Below are 20,887 nucleotides of genomic sequence, written 5' to 3' on the forward strand. Positions count from 1 at the left end.
GCTTCAGAAATAACTTATCTCCATAGCATTCCTGCAGTACATCATACTGGATGCTGTAAAGCAGGGGTTCTCAAACTGGGAGTCACGACCCCTCAGGGGGTTGCAAGGTTATTACGTGGGGGGGTCGCAAGATGTCAGCCTCCACCCCAAACCCTCTTTGCCCTCAGCATTTATAATGGTGTTAAATATATTTAAGTGTTTTTAATTTATAAGGGGGGTCGCACTCAGAGGCTTGCTGTGTGAAACGGGTCACCAGTACAAAAGTTTGAGAACGATTGCTGTAAAGTATTTTGGATGGAGGCTATGCATCAGTTTCAAATTATGCCCCAGTGAGTGGGGGGCTGAACCCTGATGGGCTGCTGTGAAGTTAACTTTTCACTACTACTATAGCAGAAGTAGAAGTAACTTTGAGCCAGGGGAAGCAACCTCCATGACATTGCCTACGAGCATTTTGTCAGTAGAGAGGCTTTCAGAAAAACTGAAAAAGACCATATATGCATTTTTTCCCATGTGTTCATTTTGTTGTTATTTATATTTGGGCGAGGAAGCACTGTTATTGATAATTGGTAAAATAGTCGAGAGTTTTACCACTGAATTCATTTGGGCCAGGATTTCACCCACTGCTTGTAAGGTACTTTTGAATATGTAAAGGACTATAGAAGCACTGTTTATAAACATGAGTTCTTTGAATTTTAAAAATGTTTTACTCATCAAGATCTAAGTGTTGTGTTATTTTTCACTTTTTAAATTATAGGCTGAGATTTTAAAAGGAGCTTAAAGAAGTTAAGCACCCAAATCCCATTGTAATTCCTTTAGGTTCCATTGAAAATTCCAGGCATGAGTGTATTCTAAAATAATAATATAGGCATTGCTTTATTGAGATGTTGATTGTGTTGTGGTATGGTGAGATACTTGTATAATCAAATATTGAGGTGACATCAACTCTAAGGAACTAAAAATATTTACTATTCACATTCAGTGGGTGCCAGAAAGTTCTAGGCAACCTCTTACATTTTAGTTGGAATAAGAATAGTCAACATTTTAAAAACAAAATCAGATATTTGATGCAATTCAGTGCATTTCAGAAGCGAAAAATGTACTCTCCAGAAAGAAGTATTTAATGAGCCTGTGATATAAAAGTGATTTCTGAGAGGCATGATACAACAATACCCAGAAAAATAAGGATGCTCTGTAGAGAGAGGGAAATCACTTGAACCTTTCATTCAGCTTGGTGCCATAAATATAACAATTCAAGAGACTTTATAGGCATAACAATCTATGCAAGTTTTGTCAGAGGGCAAGAGAGGCCCCCGGGTATCTGTCAGAGGCAGACACAACCTACCCCATGATAGGGTTACACACTATGTCTGCATTTGATCCCCTGTATCCATTTATAGTCTATTCCTGACATGGTATAGGTGACTGTGTAATACAATGCCATATCTCCTTTCTCCCAGAGTCGGGCACAATTGTTTTCCTCATCATTTTCTGATGAGGTGTCTTTTAATGATTCCTGATAATTTGAGGAAATTTCTTTCTCACGCTTCTTCGTATTTGGGGTATTGGAGTAGAAAGTGTGTCCATTTCAGTTCCCCCTGTGTCCCATTTTGTGCATAGTCACTCCTTTCCACATTTAGACTATGTTTTTTGCGTCCCGCTTTCCACGAATTCCATATTTCAGTTTGTGGTCACTGATTCTGCAGTTGGGGAAAGTCTGTCTTAGTTTTGCAAATTTCATTGTGATGAGGTAGTTAGCTACCTGGTTGTGATAGTTCTGTGTATGATCTGTAGCAGTCCAGTTTGTTGGTGTCTTTGGTTTGTTCTTCCCAATGACATGTATACTGGTATTTTAGGTAGTGGTCTAGCATCTTAAGCAGCTCTCAGTTTTTAATTGTTGACTGCACTGGTCAGAGGTTTTGAGTTGTTGAGCCTGAGGAGCAATAACATATAGGTGTGGATTGTATTTTAATTTGGATTTAGTATTTGATCATTTAGTTCTTTGTAGTGGAAGTAGTGTTTACTGCCTTCTTTGGTAAAAATCTACAAACCCTTGATAGCATATTACTGGCCCTCTGCTGGAGACAAATATTGCTGTAAAACGCACAAAATATACATACATTTTTCTTTACACTTTTACATCTAAGTTAGGAGCTGCTCTACACTTCACTATAGATACCATGTTTAATTGTGATCTTTCTCTAGTGGTTAGGCCTATACCATCACGAACAGGAAAGCAGGACCTCATTTTCAACATTCTATTAGGTTTAGTAAAACATGAAATTCACTAGATTTCACAAAGGGCACTCAAAAGTTTTGAAAACAAATGGCAGTGAACTTGAGCCTTGCCATTCCTAAAATTCCTAACTTTTGAACTGATGAAAAGATATTTTAAAATGATCAAAAATTAAACTTGGCTTATTATTACCAAACCAAGACAAAACAATCTCCCCAGGCAAAATGCATTCAGGAATTTTCTATAAATGCCTATGCCAGAAACTAGACACATTTTTGCACACATGTTCATACCCACACCAAATAAAAATTAATTGATTAAATGAAGAGAGTTGAAAATATTTATTTTAAAATGTTATTTAAATGTAAATATTATCTTGATTGAGATTGCTCTTTCAATTTAAGCTTATTCTGCATGTACAAACATTTGTCTTAAATTATCTGTAAAAGTGGTCTGTAAAAGTGATATTTCAATTGACTTAATTAGGTCCTGATACTTGTTTTGGTTTGCATTTCAATAATTTGTAGTATTTTTATATCTAGAAATGATTATTTGGAACCCCCTCTTACAGAAATAGCAGCTTTGGTGATATCTTGCTTTTGCATACTTTCTTATAGAAGCAAATTAAATACAAAATATAGCACAAAATGTGGAGAGGAAGATGTAGAATAAATTGAAAGTGTGACTCCTGTGTTGCATTGGAAACGTTGGAGAGTCATGCTTAGGAAAAAGAACATAAGAATTCCCTAGTGTCCTTTGTTTCTTTCCATGGGGGTGTCTAATACTGGCAATGGTATGTTAAGCAGTTTTTTCTGGGGTTGGTTTGTTATGGGAAAGCCCTGCTGCATTGGGTGTCAGTTTCTTTCCTTGTAGTTAAGTATATAGTAACAGAAGTCCATCTTACCCAGAAGGGTTTGTAATACTCATATTAATGTCTTTAATTATCATTTGAGTCCTACCTCTTGAAATTGGTGGGAAGGCAATGCAGAAATGGCATTCTTGACTGTGGCGGGTTGTTACACAGCACTTCTCTTTAGAATTGTTCATTGTCACAGGCAGTGTAGGATAGGGCATTCTCTTTTGCTTGTTCTAAAAGAAACAGTAATAAGGAAGGGACATTGTTATCCCAAGCCATAATCAAAGGCTAAAATATTTAACCTAAGGTTCCATACTTAGGCAACTAATTAAGTAACCTGATTTTCTTCTTCGAGTGCTTGCTCATGTCAATTCCGTTCTAGGTGTGCGTGTGCCCATGTGCATGGTCGTCGGAGATTTATGCCTTAGCGGTACCCGTAGGGTCGGATATGGCGCCCCCTTGAGTGCCGTGCTCATGTGTCGGTATATCAGGCACCGCCAGCTCTGCACCCTCTCAATTCCTTCTTACCACCCATGGTGACTAGTCGGAGTGCCTTTCCTTGCATAGCAAGGACTAGCAGTTTTGTCTCTTCTGACTTCGAGCCTTAGGGCCTCGTAAATAGTTGTTTATAGTAGTTAGTGTTAAGTAGTTAAGTGTAGTTAGAAGTTAGAGTCCCAGCAGTGATTTCGCCCCAAGCGGGGCATGCCTCGGTCACCAGGGCTTAAGCCCTGTGTGGACTGTAACAGGCCTATGCCTGTAAGTGACCCCCACAGCAGCTGCCTCAAGTGCTTGGGGGAATCACATTTGAAGGACAAGTGTTGTATTTGTAAAAAAATCTTGGCCCAGAACTCAGAAAGAGTGGGATAGTTGGTTGAGGGCTCTCCTCATGGAGGCTGCCCTTCATTTGGCTTCAGAGCCATTCCCACCAAGACTTAACTCCTAGTATCTTGGCCTTGGTGCGCAGTGAACCCATGGCACTGGGTTCCACCTGGCACCACTCCCCATCACTCGTGCCCAGAAAGAAAGCTAAAAATCAGGGCTCCCCGGCACCGTGCAAGAAAGGCCATGGGGCATCGGGCAAAGGACACAGTTTGGGCTGCCCAGCCACTCCAGAGCCAAGTGGATGTGCCTCCCTGGTCGGGGCCCTTAACCCCTTAAAGGATCCACCACCAACTCCCAGAAGTCATAGGGGACCCAAACTTGTGGCGACATTGATGCCTTCCCAAGCTCCCCTGGCACTGAGAGAGCAGAGGCCTCCGCCCATGCCACAGGAAACATCAAAGTCTCCCTACAAGGGAAAGCCAGCCTCGAATACCACCCTCCACCCCCAGGGGGGCAGTGGAGTGCTGCCGATCCCCCGAGCCGAGGCAGTGCTCTCCATCTCCACGTCGCAGATCTCCGTCGTCACAGCCCAGATCCTCTGGGTTCACCCTCAGTCACCGGCACTGCATTCATAATTCCTGCCATCTCAGCGCGGATCACCTAGGAGGAGGCACCGGTCTTCATACTACCAGCACCGTTTGCCCTCCCGCTGGTCGTCCTCTCGGCACAGATCTCGGTCGCATGCCCCGTGGGAGTGCTCCCGTCATGATACCGATCCCCCTTATACTGGCACCAATCCTCCCACTCCAAGCACTAGTCTCTGGCGGTGACAGTCAGCAAGTAGACCCAGGCTGCGATGGCTCCACGATAGTCACCAGAAGGGCAATTTAACCCCTCACCGAGACTCCACCGGTGCGACTGGACACCTGAGGCCTCATTGACTTCTATGGCACCACCTAGGCAGCAAGGCCAGTGACCAGTGCAGGGGCCTTATTGGAGTGTGTGGTGCATGACGAATTTAGGAAACAAGCCCAAGAGAAATAAAGTATATTTGATAATCAGCAGTACGGTTCTGATGTGATAGATATGCAATTTCCTGCAATATCCTTGAAAAACCTTACTGAATTAAGTTTAAGTATCTTTGGAGTCCATTGTATTAAATGCAAAGGTTATGTGTTATTGTAGGCTGGGTTTCATGTAACTTCTGTAGGGGGAGGTGAATGCAAATTTCCTACCCCCTGCTTATGCAAAAAAAAGTCTAGCCTTTTGAAGCTGCGCCCTGAGGAGTGGACCATTGTCATAAGAACATAAGAATAATCATCCTGGGTCAGACCAATAGTCCATCAAGCTCAGTGTTCAATCTTCCAACAGTGGCCGATTTCATTATCAACATTGAATTTCATCTGCCATTTTGTTGCCCAGTCACCCAGTTTTGTAAGATTCCTTTGTAATTCTTCACATTCTGCTTTGTTTGCTGATCACCTGTTCTTGGAATCTGAAGATCAAAGGCCCAACCTGTATAAAGGAAAGACTGAATTATTCGTGGTTGTGCTAATTATGAGCTTAGGCTGTTATGAACTTGTAACCAGAGAAAAAACCCTTGGTGGAGTTTGAAGGACTGATTCCTTCCAAAGCCCTTCAGGTGTGACCTTTAGTAAGTTTATTAACAGAGGCGACGTGTGGGGGAGCATGTAGGGTCACGTGCCCTCTCCCCAACTTCTGCCAGTTTTTTCCACCCCCCGCTCAGCCACATGGTGCAGCCAGATCCCTCCTCCCTGCCAGCAGCTGCCAGACCCAGCAAGCTGCATGCCATGGGGAGAGGCAGGAGCAACACCTGGGAGCTTCAGGGAGGGGCCACTGTTTTCTGGGAGGGGAGATTGAGGGTACGTCTCCCGGGGGGAAGGGGCAGCACATGACTCAAGCTGTTCAAGAGGCAGCCAAACCTTTAAACTGTGGGTCCCCCATCAGCAGGTATAGGTCGTCTCTGCTTATTAGCATGTGTCTAGGTTCTTTTATTTTTATTAATATTTTTCTCTGCAATGCTTTCACCTTACAAATAAATGTGCTTGCTTACAGGGAGCTGTATGGTAACTTGTAACTGCTGACAGTTAAATTGTTCATAGTGCTGAAAAGAGAAAGAAGTGCACAGATGCTGGCCTGTTTAGGCAGTCTGGCTTGCTGGGGAAATCACAGTGTGGGCAGGGAATTGTGGAGCTTGGAAAATCCCCAGGCAGGAGGGCAAGAGATGCGGATCTCTACCCAAGGGAAGTGATGGCTAAAGAGCCAGGAGCCTAGAGTTGGGTGCCATTGGTAGACCACAGAGGGGGAATTCAGGCATAGTTGCCCTGAACTATGATATCTGGTAATGCAAGTCCAGCCCTACGTTGGATGTTCCAAAGTCATGAACAAAATGGCATTGTCACCAGAGTAGAAGTGTCTTTCAAACACAGCAGTGAGATGGTTTGTTGTGTAATATAGCCTATCAGACATATGGTACGTTCTGCATCATGATTTTCATTTTAAGAGTTCGCAAAACAAAACAACCCTCACTTGCTACTTGTCTGCATGTTTTCATATGTTTTCTTGATGTTCCCCCTTCACCTTCCTCCTCTGTCTCCAAAGTCCCTCCACCAGGAAGTTGCATATTTGTTCCTTGATTTTATGAATCTTTTGGGGGGGATTTATAAATTTCTGACGCTAGACTCATTTTAAGATTGTGGCCTAACAAATGGTTTTCTGTCTGTGTGGGTGGTCTGGTAATGTGTATCTTATTGGTTGGATAGCAGACAGTGTCTTTATCTGAAGATACTAGAAACAGGAGATGTGAATTTGCTGCAGAGCAGCTAACTCGCCCACTGTGGAAATAGCTGTGATATTTTTGTAACCTCACTTTTGATCAGTTCTTTAGCATAGTGGTGTTATCATAGTTCTCTACAGTCTAGTCCTGTAAAGGGAGAGTATGTGACCCTAATAATATAAGAGACTCCCACCCAGACATCCCAGGTTAGCAAGGGCTTCTTCTTCCATACTTAACTTAGAACTGTCTTTCTCTGTTTAACTTTTAAAAACAAAGCTGTTAACCATGTAGAGTGAAGAAATTGTAGGACTAAAAAAGAGTTATTACCAGGTGGATAAAATGCATCTAGCTTATCCAGCTTGTCAGCAGAATTTATCACTTATCAATAGATATAACCATACAGTAGAACCCTGATTTTATGAATATCAATCTTCTGAATGATCGGTTATATGAACGATTTTTCTGCTGTCTAAGCCAGGTTCCTGCTGCCAAATATGAACTTCAGTCCTTCAACCAACGTTCAAGGAATTGTACAGGGTTAAAAACTGAGATTTGATGGCAAGGGATTCCGTTCTCTCAAAGAAAAATCATTTTTATTGTATACATTTATTATTGTTCATTATGTATACTATGCACTGTACCTATTGTAATTTTCAGATGTTCGATGTTATGAACTTTTTGATTTTATGGACTGTTCAATTCTCAATTAGTTCATAAAATAGGGCTTTTACTATATATAAATCCAATCAGCTGGATATTGATCTATCTGAACCTATTAGAAAGTATTTTAAAAGTGTTAAACTTAATGATTCTCTCGCCACTTTCATCCACAGAAAATACCATTGTGGAGTTTTAAAATTAACATTGCTAAATCTTGTATTTTTCTCCATAAACCTCAAAATTGCTCAGTGCCAGTCCGTGAACCATGATGTTCTTGGTGGGGATTGGGGTGAGACAGAATACTTTGAAAGTATCCATAAATGTTGTTAGAATGTAATGAGTATGTCCCATAGATGTTTCTTACTCGTTGGTCTGTTCGTTGGGTGGAGTTTCCCATAAGTAAGTTTTGGAATTTCACAGTGTCCCTGAATTTTTGGTAATCACAATCGTAATTTTTTTTTTTTGCCTTGCAGAAGACTTTTCATTTATCTCTGGAGGACGAAGATTGGGGGAGGAAAGGAGGTGTTTGCATTTCCTGTGTTCATACCTCATGGTATGCTCCACAGTTCGGTTTGTTTTGGGTCAGAGACTGTGTGAGAATCCTAATGTGTATTTTTGGAAAAGTAGATTTTGGACTACTCAGAGAGTTTGTGAAGATGTTTAAGTTTTACAAGTTAGCTAGTCTTATGGATTTCTTCGCTATGTTAGACAGTGTCTCTGACCGTTGCTGTAGGAAGCCTTTCGTGTCTGATTTTTAGATTAGAACAATGTCCAGGTTAGTCCCTTTGGACTCTCAGTGGAGATACTCAAGGGATTCCGATTCAAATTAGATTTTCCTGTGTCTGAACATAGTAGGAAATATCATGGCTCCTCTCCTCCAGATATGTTCTCTCTTGGTCTGTGGTGAATACAGTTTCTGGGGGTAAGATTAAAAAGAGGGGAACCAGCTGACCTAACATTAGTCCTGGATGATCACTGAGCCAGGTTTCTTGTCCAGTGATTTGTCTGCAGTAAAATTATGAATGGTATAAGGCATATTAGACACTGATCTTTAGTTGATCAACCTGACTCTGAGGTCTAGGTTTCAGTCTGTTTTGGGCTCTGGTGACACAGGCATTCACTGACTTTACCAGATTCATTATAACTATCCACTGATTTTTCCAGGATCTGGTTGGCATTTTCTCTGTTCGTTGCCTTCAGATACGACTTGTATCGAGGAGGAAAAAAAGTGAATGGTCAGACATTTATATATCTATTTTTAATTTAAAAGGTTAATTTCTAAAGATGGTGGTGGCTGGGGCTTTCACACTCATGAGGGAAAACTTCCCATTCATCTCTGCTAAGTGGTTATTTTTTCTGAGTTGAAATAATCTTTACTTTTACTAGATCTGTTCACCAGAATGATACTTGAAGCATCGTTGTGCTCTTGATTTTCTTTAGATTATCTGACCATTTTAATAGAGGCCAGTTCTTTTTTGGTTTTATTTGCCTCCCTAGCTTGTCTGTTAAGACTTTGTATTTTTTATAATAGTTTACTAACTTGATAAAATTCAAAAATTAGGTTCTCCTCTATATAATAGCAATGAGAATAGCATTACAAGGTAAAGTATGACATTATTAGATATTTAGCTTGTTTTCTTTGGCTTTTAAAGTAAAATCTCATGACCTCAAATATTTTAACATAGAGTCTTAACTTTGTATTGCCCAATATTAAAAACAGTTTAAGCACAGCTTGTTTTGTGAATTGCATGCAGACAGGCTGCCAAAATAATTGTAACTAGTTGTTTTTAAATTATGGTATGTTGACTTTAGCAAAGATTATCAAGTGATTGCAAGAATATCTAACATTTTTTATAAAACAGATACTTTTAAAAGATGTGATGTATGCCCAGTACTTTCATTTGTCTACAATATACTGAGCTAGGCATATTAAATAGTGCATTACAACTTTTATTTTTTAAGATATTTCTTGGACCATCTTCATTATTAACCAAATGGAAGGCCCAAAATCAGAGCTTACTTTGTGCTTAGGCCTTCAGAGCTCACCAGTAACTCCTGGAATGGGAAGGAAATGAACTCTACTTTCACAGTTAACAGCTTCCCAGTGACCACCCTAATCTCCAAAACAGGATCATATTTTCAAAATTTCATGTTCATTGAGTGCTTGCTCATATCCATTCCGTGTTAGATGTGTGCATACCCCATGCACCATTGCCAGAGATTTTTCCCTCACTGGTATCCATCAGGATGGCTCTAGTACCTTCTGGTGCCACATTCTTATGTGCTGGTATAAGGGGTGCCACCAGCCATGCACCCTCTCAGTTCCTTGTTTCCGCCCACAACTGTTGCTGGAACAACCCCTCCTGCTTCAGCAAGGTTTCCCTCTCCCTATTGTCAAGGGACTGGGGTCAGGCATGCCCTGGTCCCTGGGTTTCAAACCTTGTGCTTCCTGTGGCAAGCCTATGCCCATGAGTGACCCACACTCCAGCTGAAGTTTTTGGGAGAGACTTATGTGAGAGACAGGTGACAGATCCCTCTGGACTTTTGACCCCGTACAAAAAGGGACTCAGAGATTAGAGGTTATCCAAATGGAAGCTGTGTTCAGACCAGCCTCAGAGCCAGGCCACTCCCATTCTGCACCAAGCACTTGAGACTCTGTACAAAGTGCTCCTCCGGCAACACGCACTTCCTGGCACCATTCCCCATCTCCAGTGACGAGAAAGCAGCACACTGACAGAGGGTGCTCACCGATGCAGAAGAAAGACAAACATGGGGAAGGCAGTAGAGTGTGACCAGGCCACTCCTCCAGCCCAGGTCCCACGGTGGCACCATCGACTCCATTCAGAGCATTGAGTCTATCCACCTCGAGGTTTCACATCTTCTGAGAGCTCGGAATGCACTGACGGGTCACTGAGCAGATCCTTTTCCTCTCACCATGAGTGGTCCCTTCACCCGGAATTCACCAGGTTTATCTTCCAAAGGGGGTGGGTCTCCTCAGGTAGACTTGTTTGCGACCGAACAGAACAGGAAATGTCATCAGTTCTGCTCACTCTGCAGGCACAGCCCAGGTTCCCTCTCAGATGCCTTCCTGCTTCCCTGGACAGAGCTCCTGTTCTACACATTTCCCCCCAACCCCTCTGGTTCACAAGGTCCTCCTGAAAATCAGATGGGAGAAGGCAAAAGTCTTATAGCTTCAGCGTGGGCATGCCAGCAGTGGTTCATCACGCTACTGGGTCTATCAAGAGCAATCCTGCTTCCACTCTGCCCTGGCCTGATCTCTCAAGACCATGGTCGGTTACGCCACCCAAATCTCGATTCCCTTCACCCACCAGTGCATGGATGTTACATGGCTGAACGCAAAAGAGCAGACCTGTTCATAACAAGTTTGGCAGGTCTTGTTAGGTATTAGGAGGCCATCCACTAGGGCCGAATATAAGCACTTCTCAATTTGGGCATCCCAACAAGGCCTCTCTCCAGTTCCGTCTTCCCTTTAGTCTGTCTCGGACTACTTGCTCCATCTAAAACAGCAAGGTCTGGCCTTCGCATCTATCAAAGTGCATTTAGCAGCAGTTTCAGCCCTTCACCCACCCGTGAATGGAAGGTCAGTGTTCTCTCACAAGAGGATGGTCCTTTTACTTAAGAGACTGGAGAGACTTTATCCTCAGGTCCATGAGACAATTCCCCCATGCAACTTAAACCTGGTTTTCTCAAGGCTCAAGACTTCACTTTGAGCCACTAATGCCGTGCCCTCTACTGTTTCTCTCTTGGAAGGTCGCCTTCTTGGTGGCGATCACCTCACTCAGAAGGGTCTCTGAAATCAAAGCTCTTATGTCAGAACCACCATACCTGGTTTTCTTCAAGGACAAGGTCCAACTGCGACCCCACCCAGCCTTCCTGCCAAAGGTGGTTTCGCAGTTCCATAGCAACCAGGCCATTTTCCTGTCAGTCTTCTTCCCAAAGCCTCACAAGAACTCAGAAGAGCAGTTGTACATTAGGCGTGCCCTCACCTTCTATATCAAGAGGACTAAATCCTTTCGCAAATCCACACAACTCTTTGTAGCAGTAGCAGAAAGGATGAAAGGGTGTCCAGTGTCAGCCCAGAGAATCTCATCCTGGATAACCTTGTGCATTTGGGCATGTTACGAGCAGGCAAATGTCCCACCTCCAGTCATCTTAACCATTCACTCCATTAGAGCTTGGGCTTCTTCAGCAGCATTCCTAGTGCAGGTTCCAATCCAAGACATTTGCAGGACTGCAACTTGGTTGTCGGTGCATACCTTCACATCGCACTACACCATTACCCAACAGGCTCAAGATGATGCCAGGTTTGGAACAGCAGTGTTGTTGTCAGCATGTTCATGAACTCCAAGCCCACCTCCTGAGGTACTGCTTATGAGTCGCCTGAATGGACGTGAGCAAGCACTTGAAGAAGAAAAAACAGTTACTAACCTTCCATAACTGTTGTTCTTTAAGATGTGTTGCTCATGTCCATTCCATGACCCACCCTCCTACCCCTCTGTCGGAGTTAGCCAGCAGGAAGGAACTTGAGGGGGTGCGTGGCTGGCAGTACCCCTTATACTGGCGCATAAGCGCACAGCACCAGAGGGAATAGAACTGGCCCAACAGATACCATTGAGGGAAGAATCTCTGGCAGCGGTCGCACACACACCTAATGTGGAATGGACATGAGCAGCACATCTTGAAGAACAGCAGTTATGGAAGGTTAATAACCGGGTTTTTTCTGTAAGTACCTACCTGGGGAACAAATATGGAATAATGGGCTCTTCAGACTAGCAGAGAAAAGCATAACACAGTCTAAGGCTGGAAGTTGAAGCTAGACAAATTCAAACTGGAAATAAGGTGTAAATTTTTAACACTGATGCTACTTAATCATTGAAACAATTTTCCAAGGGTCGTGGTATCACTGGCAATTTTTAAATCAAGATTGGATGTTTTTTCTAAAAGATATAGTCTAGGAATTATTTGAGGAAGTTCTATGACTTGTGTTATACAGGAGGTCAGACTAGATGATCACTGTGGTCCCTTATGGCCTTGAAATCTATGAAAACAGCTTAGCACCTAATAACTCCCATATAGACACCTAAATGAATGACCGGTCATGAAAAGAACTCTGTTCCCATTTAGGCTTGATTTCCAGTTGTGCTCCTCCCCTATTAAGACTAATGATCCCATTCATGGTCATACTTTTTAAAAAAAACTAACAAAACACATTCCTCTGAGTACTGTGTACACACAGAGTTTGAAAATCATGTCAGTATAGAGTTAATTGAACATGCGCAAATCCTAGAGCATTCCTTGAATGTAGAGAGGGTTGGTTTTTTTCTTTGTCTGAATGGATGTAAATGTTTCCAGAAAGATCTACATGGTGATGGTAGGAATGATAAATTTCAGGCCACAAGGAGTATATTTGGGGAAAATGAAGCAACATTAGGTTTGTTGAATGGAACGTCCACACCCATAACTATATAATTGCAGGTACAATACTGTAATCTTCAGCAACATATTTACCGAATAAATATTTTGAAACACAACATAGTGGCATCGTTTGAAGTGACAGTTCACAAAATAGAAAAATATGGCCACCATATTATGCTTCTAAATATTTACATAATTGATGTACAATTGAGTAAACAAATATCACTGGGGCAAGTAGGGCTTGTTGTATATGAGGTGTACCTCATTCAGTGCACTAAATGCACCGATAACAACTATGTGGGTGAAATGAGACAATCATTACACTCTCAAATGAACTCACATAGAGAAATGATAATAGACAAAAACACTGTTTCACCTGTGGGTGAACACTTTTCACAAAGCAATCACTCTATAGCTGACCTCTGAGTCCTCATCCTGAAAAGATGAGGACTTCACCTTCAAAAGTTGAGCCTGGGAGCTTAAATTCATAACTTTGCTAGATACTAAAAATCATAAACTGAATAGAGACACTGGATTTATGGCTTATTACAACAATCTAGAACCCATTTAACCCTCTTCCCCCCTCCAGCTTTTTTTTTAATGGTTATTTCTTTCCCCCCTGTAACTGGAGAGGTGTTAATGGGTTACTTCACCTTGAATGATCTCTCGAAATGTGTTAACTACTTATACTAAACAATCTGTTCCAGCTTCTTTTTAGCTGTGACACTCTGGGTATGTCTACACTGAAATTAAAAACCGATGGCTGGCCCGTGACAGCTGACTTGGGCTTGTGAGGCTCGGGCTTGTGGCTGTTTAATTGCAATGTAGATGTTCGATCTTGGGCTGCAGGGACCCTGTGAGATGGGAAGCTCCCAGAGCTTGGGCTATAGCCCAAGCCCAAATGTCTGCACCACAGTTAAACAGCCTCTTAGCCTGAGCCTTGCAAGCATGAGTCAGCTGGTTTGGGCCAGCCATGAGTGTCCAACTGCAATGTAGACATACTCTTTTGAGTATCTTCCCACAACGTGAAGAGCTCTGTGTAAGCTCAAAAGCTTGTCTTTCTCACCAACAGAAGTTAGTCCATTAAAAGATATTACCTCAGCCACCGTGATGCTCTAATATCCTGGCACCAATGTCGCAATACCATTGCATACTCCTAAAGAAGCAAGATAGGGATAATGACTTATACAGATCCTTTCAACTTTAAGGATCCCAGAGCACTTTAGAAATGAATTGTTTAATAGCACTCAGTAGTACTACAGGGCAATTTCAAAATTTTAGGTCAGGAAGTGAAGGAAATCCCAGAGGTTCTCCCCAAAATACTTCAAGGTGTCTCAAACTTTGTCATAGCATTCTTGTAGGCTTCTGCATTGTAACGATTTATTTAAAGAATGTAGAGGTAACAGATGGTCACTGGCAAACCTTTTCAATGTTGCAATCATTTTGTCAAGTCCTAAGGAAAAAGAAACTGTTAATATTTTAACTCTGTAAATTCAAAAATTCTTAAGCAGTACTGCAGTATTTAATATGTTTACACTCTGCTTTGGAAATTCTGCTGTTCAGTGAGCAGGTGGCCTGGGGAACATTTTTGAGACAGAAATAACAAAAGATAGAATATCTCCTTGTAACAGTTGAGGCTAAAAGTGAGTAACCTCCAAAGCCTTCTGATATTTTACTTGGAGAAGAAATTTTGTTAACAGCAAGAGACTGGAATTTTTCACTTCACATGCGGTCCATTTTATAGAAGTATTTTTAAAACATCAAAACACTGACTTCAAATCATCTGTTTCTGAGATTCAGTGCACGTTCAAACTCTGTGGAACTAGACCATGGTTTCACTGTCAAACAGATAAAAGTACATATATTCTGGACATGCTCAAAAGTATGTTTTCTTATATAGAAATGGATATGGTCAGCCACAGCAATCATGGATTTTAAACATTTTGGTTAAAACTTTTAGGGTGCTATGAAACTATATACTTTTTTGTGTCCAGTCACATAGATCTTCCGACTGAACCAGTGTGCAAGCCATGGGGCACCTCGATGTTCCTCAGGAAAACTCTGAAGGTTTAGCTGTTCAGGGAGTGTAGACCTCTTAACTTTCCTTCAGAGTTGTTTTCTTAATTCCAGATTTCCCAACTACAAATACAGCCACATCTGCTCAACTTATCTTCTGTTATGCACCTGTCAGCTGAAGTAAGCTTTTTTCCCAGTTTTTGTCTAAGCCAGTGGTTCCCAAACTTGCTCCGCCACTTGTGCAGGGAAAGCCCCTGGCGCGCTGGGCCGGTTTGTTTACCTGCTGCATCCACAGGTTCGGCCGATCGTGGCTCCCACTGGCCGCAGTTCGCTGCTCGAGGCCAATGGGAGCTTCTGGAAGTGGCAGCCAGTACATCCCTCGGCCCACGCCGCTTCCAGCAGCTCCCACTGGACTGGAGCAGTGAACCGCGGCCACTGGGAAGCACAATCGGCCGAACCTGCGGACGCGCAGGTAAACAAACTGGCCCGGCCCGCCAGGGGCTTTCCCTGCACAAGCAGCAGAACAAGTTTGGGAACCACTGGTCTAAGCCATTTCTGAGACCTCAATTCAGTGTCTCACTTTTAGCAGGAGATAGTCCCATTAACCAATAGTCAATGAGATTATATGTTTAAGAGTATCTTGTTGAATTAGATCTTCATCCGCTCATCTTTACTGTGTGTGAAAAATACAGCAGGTATTCTGGCATCCCCAGGAGGAGTGAGTGTTCCATCCATTTCACTATGTGCCTGCCTGCCTTAATGGAGTTGAGAGTAAGTTACCTTTGAAAACTGTTTTCCCATGAATTGTTGGACTAGTCTTAAACCATATTTGCAAATAACAAGGTGCTTGTTTGCCTGAGGATCTAGTCTTCTTGGAGACCACATAAAACTTTACTGACTTTAATGGGAGTTGTTATAGTTTATTGATGGAAGGCTATGAGCAGTCATTGGCAAATACCATTCATTAGTTCTCATATCTTGAGGGTTTTTAAACGTTTTTTCCTCCTTCCTGGTGGGCAAGGAATTCTTTCCCAGTTATATACAAAGGAAGATACAGAGAATAAACTGGGAGAGTATTCAAGGCTTATGAGTTCTTCAGTTAGCATGAAGAGATATTTTCTAATGGAAACTTTTGAAAGCCCTCCATTTTTAAATTATTAAAAACAAAAAAAAAACCCCACAGGCGAGGAGTAAATTTCACAAGAATAAAGCTTCAGTTTCCAGTTGCTAAGCAGCTCCCAGGTCAGATGTGCAAAGACTTCATTTTTCATGTGAAATGCAAAGTGTTTTTAAACAAATATCTTGTCAGTTGTATTAACAAAAATTATACATCATATGGCTTTGCTGAGCTAATCAAAACACACAGCTGCATTACTACTGTCCTAAGGATGGATTGTTTAGTGAGCCAAATGGTATAATTAGCAATAATGGAATAGAAATAAGGAAAGAACAATGTAGGTTGCATCGAAGGGATAATATACTGTGAGATCTGTTAGACTTATAGTAATCTCTCAAGTGAAGTTGTGAAAGCCCCACTGCTTGAATCCATTTTAAATTGGAGTGGTCAAAGCACTCAAGTATATTCTATAGGGAACAGTTATCCACTGCAGATATCTGAACAAAACAACCTTGTCTCTTTTCAGTCTACAGCTTGTGTGATGCTCCATGATTCACATTATTATCAAAATATTATCTGTAAAATAAATGGGTAGTGATACTTCCTGATACTCATTTCACACCTTAGGTATTATCACTTTCCTTCTATCCTATCTCAACATGATATCTCGTACTGTTTTCTGTTACTGGCTTGATTTTATAGAAGTGTCGAAACAGGATTAATCAAATATCTCCAGGTTAAATGTGATCTGGAGCTGGAGAACGTGCATGTTTTTACTGTCCGTCCTTGCTTTTTTCAAAAATTCTTTAATAGCAGAATCCAATTTGTCATGCTGCTGCTACTATTTCAAACAGTGCTCCCTTGGCAGTGGCGGTATAAGCAGCAGGGATGCGGTATTGAGCAAAGTGAAAACAAAATTGTAGAGAAAATGGGATGAGGAAGGGCCAGGAACAGAAGTTGCAAAGATGTGTGCACACACAGAGAGGGGGACTGCACCATTAAAGTATAGCCACATCATTTTAGTTAGGAACAGAATTTGGTTACTTGTATGAGGAAAGACCTTTGATTGCCCTTAATCAGCCCCTTCTGGCAAACTGAAAAATTGGATGGTTTCAGAGTAGCAGCCGTGTTAGTCTGTATTCGCAAAAAGAAAAGGAGTACTTGCGGCAGCTCGCTTCGTCGGATGCATCCGATGAAGTGAGCTGTAGCTCACAAAAGCTTATGCTCAAATAAATTGGTTAGTCTCTAAGGTGCCACAAGTACTCCTTTTCTTTTTGAAAAAGTGGAGTTGATGGGCTATCAGAATAACATCTCAGACAGTGGGATGGTTGCGGTTATACAGTGCATTTGAAAGAGGGAGAATTAGTATTTAGGGAGGAGAAACAATGTAAGCATATTGGAATCACCAATTACACTTTGACAGTGGGGCCAAGAATAGCATCCTGTCTAATCACACATAATTTGAATAGATTTCTATGTCACTGATATTGAGGGGTAATGGAACTCAATATTTAGTGGACAAAAAATTTGTTTCACACAGGGAGTAAGATGTTGGGTGAATATTAAACTTGTTTGAATTTACCTGTGTTTATGTTTTGCCTTCTGAGTTGGTTCCAGGAAACAACCTTTATGTTCTAACACTTCTTCACAATTTCAACTCACTTTATACCCCTGTGAGACAGAAAGAAGCTATAGAAGGGACATTTTTCACACTCCTCACTCGTAGAATTTAAATGGTGTTCATTACTACTTACAGAGGTTCCCAAACCTTTCCACAGTGAACCATATATTTAATACAGAGATTGTTTTGTGGACCAGCCTCCCTTTCCATTAACAATCACATAATATCTCTATTGCAACTACACAGTTGTTCAGGTAAAAATACATTAAATATGTTCTATCTTCTTAATACAGTTTAGGAAATGGATATCAGTAGGTGAAACCAGCAACATGTAGCCAGACCGCTCTACACAGACCATAGTTTGGAAACCACTGAACAGTCATCTTTTGAAAATGGCTTTTCCTTTGTATATTTTCAGTATTTAAGTCCAGCTAATTTTATCCTTCCAATGTGTATTTGTGCTCTTTCCTAGGGCTTGCAGTATTAAAACATGTGCTGACGCCACGTGTAAAGGCAACTCATGTTGCCATTGACTCAATGAAGAATTACTTAGATGCAGTTTATGATGTTACAGTAGCATATGAAGGTACTGTGGACCACAAAGGGCAAAGAAAAGTGGCACCATCCATGACTGGTGAGTTGACATTATTTATTAATTCATACATGCACTTATAAAAATACAGGGCCAGATCCATCACACAGCTCAGTTTGCGCTGCTCAGATGGTTAATAGCAGCAGTATAGCTTGGTGAATCCAACCCGCTGAGGACCTTGCATTGGGGATCCATGGATGATGAACATATATAGTGACTCCTACACAATTTGGTAGGAGGTTCCCAAACTGTAGGCTCCTATACCAGGTCACTGCTTCTGGCTCTCAATTCAGGGAGTATTCCCATGGCCAAGTCCTGCCAAATGATTAAGATGAACTCTTGTGGCCATCGGCAGCCAGATTACATTAACTTTTAGGCTTGTGCTGACTCCAGGTTTGGGAGACTATAACAGTTGCTTAACGCCTTCCTCTCTGGCCCCCCTATTTTTGTCATGCTTTTGGATTTCTGTGGAACAGCTTAGAATATAACTGCTAAAATTTACATGGGAAAGTATACACTTAATAATATTATTTGAAAAATTAAAATACAATTATTACAGTTTAATGTAATCTAAAATCTTATAGGAAAATATAGCATTTTGTCTCCTAGGCCCAACCAAGTCATATGGACACATGTTCAATAAAACTTTAAACAGTGTCAATTTTAAATCAACATCTTTTATTGCACTGTAGCTTTTCCAGAGTTTTTTTTTTTTTAATATAACCTTCTGCTCTTATAAAGTTCAATTGCTTTCAATTATCATGTGCTATTAGGATGAATTAATGGAGATTTCTAACTTAACTAAGTAGTAGTAGTTCCTTTAACTCTCTTAAAACAGGAGACAGAATTTATTTTTTACTGTAACAAAGTAACTCAAGTTTGCTTGCAACCGTATTGACATGCCAGATGTTTTCCTTTTGCCAGCTTCAATTGGTGAATTATCATCACTTCTAGGCATCACTATCTGGATACATTAAGTTTCCTTTGTCAGTAATGAAGGCCAAAATGTTCTTTGTCAAACCTGATCTTTAATTGTAATTTGTCTTTTCAGTACATTAGAAATCTGACTTTGCATATTAGCTGACTAGGCCTTTTTGACTTCAGAGTCTGCTTTGGTGCAGAATTGTTTTTTTAAGTCGGGGCAAGACTAAAAAGGATTGCATGAGCATTTTTACTCTATTCTATAAATATAAAGTATGCAGCTGAGCTTTGGGTTACTCTTCTGTGCTAGTATGAAGGAGGAGCCTGGATCTTTATCTAACCAATATGACCATTGTTTTGTTACAGTTTAATGGTGGGTTTCTTGTACAAATCTTAAGTGTGACCCACACGTTTTTTTCAAAATAATTATTCAACATATTCCTTCATTGCAAAAATTATGTATATAAAAATCTGTCTTTTCAGAGACCTTCAGGTCTCCTTACAGATAGACATTCCTTATTCTTCTTCCATCTAAGAATAACTCTTAGATGGTAGACAGAAATGTAGTTCAGCTGTTCCCAAATCCAAATTATTTTTTGTTCAATTATAAAATATTTTCAAGAACATTTGAAACTTTTTGCTATGACTTGCATTTTTTTCCCTATTTAATGTTCCGAACTCCAAAAACATTTTGTCTCCTAGGCCCAACCTAGTCATATGAACGCATGTCCAATAAAACTTTAAACAGTGTCAATTTTTAATCAACATTTTATTACACTGTAGCTTTTCCAGAATTTTTTTAATATAACTTTCTGCTCTCAAAGTTCAATTGACTTCCCCATTACTGTTATAATACAAGTTTGTTTATTAAATATATTTGTCTAGTTATTTTAGGTAAGGATTCCATACATTATTACTTTTCATCTTAAAGTTCTCTTCAAACTTTTTTGGCAGCTCCCTTGTACTGAGTATTGCCAAGATGCACTTTTGTAAAACCTGATTCAGTTCGTAATTCTGCAAGCCTGATGAACATCTGTAGTGAACATTTTGAGAACACTATTTTCCATTCAGTTCTTCAATATTAACATTTAGCTTTCTCTTTTTAAAAAAAAAAAATCTTTTTGAACTTTTATCTTGTCTTAAGTGTTATGATCAATGAATATATTCTGTTTGTAAAGTGCTGCATAAGTTTATGATAAACAAATATATAAAAAAATTTGAGATGTATCCTTCGGCCAACTAATTGTGAAGGTTGAGATGATTACGGCCTCACACTTGTCTGTACTTTCAGCAACAGAAAAAAATAACACATGTGATGAACATTCAGCTAAATAGTTATTTTATTCATAACCAAGTAGCCGTATGAAACATCTATCCAAAACATACCAGATTCTTGTAATAGTCACGTAATCTACGTAATTTATTATTGGACGTATAAAAGCTAGGGCTGTTAAGTGATTAAAAAAATGATGATTAATCATGCAATTAAAAAAATTAATCATGATTAATTGCTTTGTTAATAATAGAATACCATTTATTTAAATATTTTTGGATGTTTTCTACATTTTCAAATATATTGATTTCAATTACAACACAATACAGTGTACAGTGCTCATGTTATATATTTTTATTACAAATATTTGTGCTGTAAAAAACAAAAGAAATAGTATTTTTCAATTCATCTCATACAAGTACTGTAATGCAATCTCTTTATCATGAAAGTTGAACTTACAAATGTGGAATTATATACCAAAAAAAACTGCATTCAAAAACAAAACAATGTAAAACTTTAAAGCCTACAAGTCCACTCAGTCCT

At 40.5% G+C, this 20,887-nt stretch overlaps 1 protein-coding gene across 4 annotated transcripts in view; it reads left to right on the plus strand.

Moving 5' to 3' along the window:
* AGPAT5 (1-acylglycerol-3-phosphate O-acyltransferase 5) overlaps positions 1-20,887 on the plus strand; it is a 121,069-nt gene that overhangs the window by 68,830 nt on the left and 31,352 nt on the right. For 3 of the 4 annotated variants that reach the window (XM_048845313.2, XM_048845310.2, XM_048845309.2), the window contains one exon: positions 18,031-18,192. The exons of the other annotated variant lie outside the window; for it this stretch is intronic. In XM_048845313.2, coding sequence (XP_048701270.1) covers positions 18,031-18,192 — 162 coding nt within the window. The remainder of the gene's footprint in view (positions 1-18,030; positions 18,193-20,887) is intronic. 4 annotated transcript variants of the gene reach the window in all.

The sequence above is a fragment of the Caretta caretta genome, chromosome 3 (assembly GCF_965140235.1).
Source record: "Caretta caretta isolate rCarCar2 chromosome 3, rCarCar1.hap1, whole genome shotgun sequence".
In the NCBI taxonomy this organism is placed as follows: Eukaryota; Metazoa; Chordata; order Testudines; family Cheloniidae; genus Caretta; species Caretta caretta.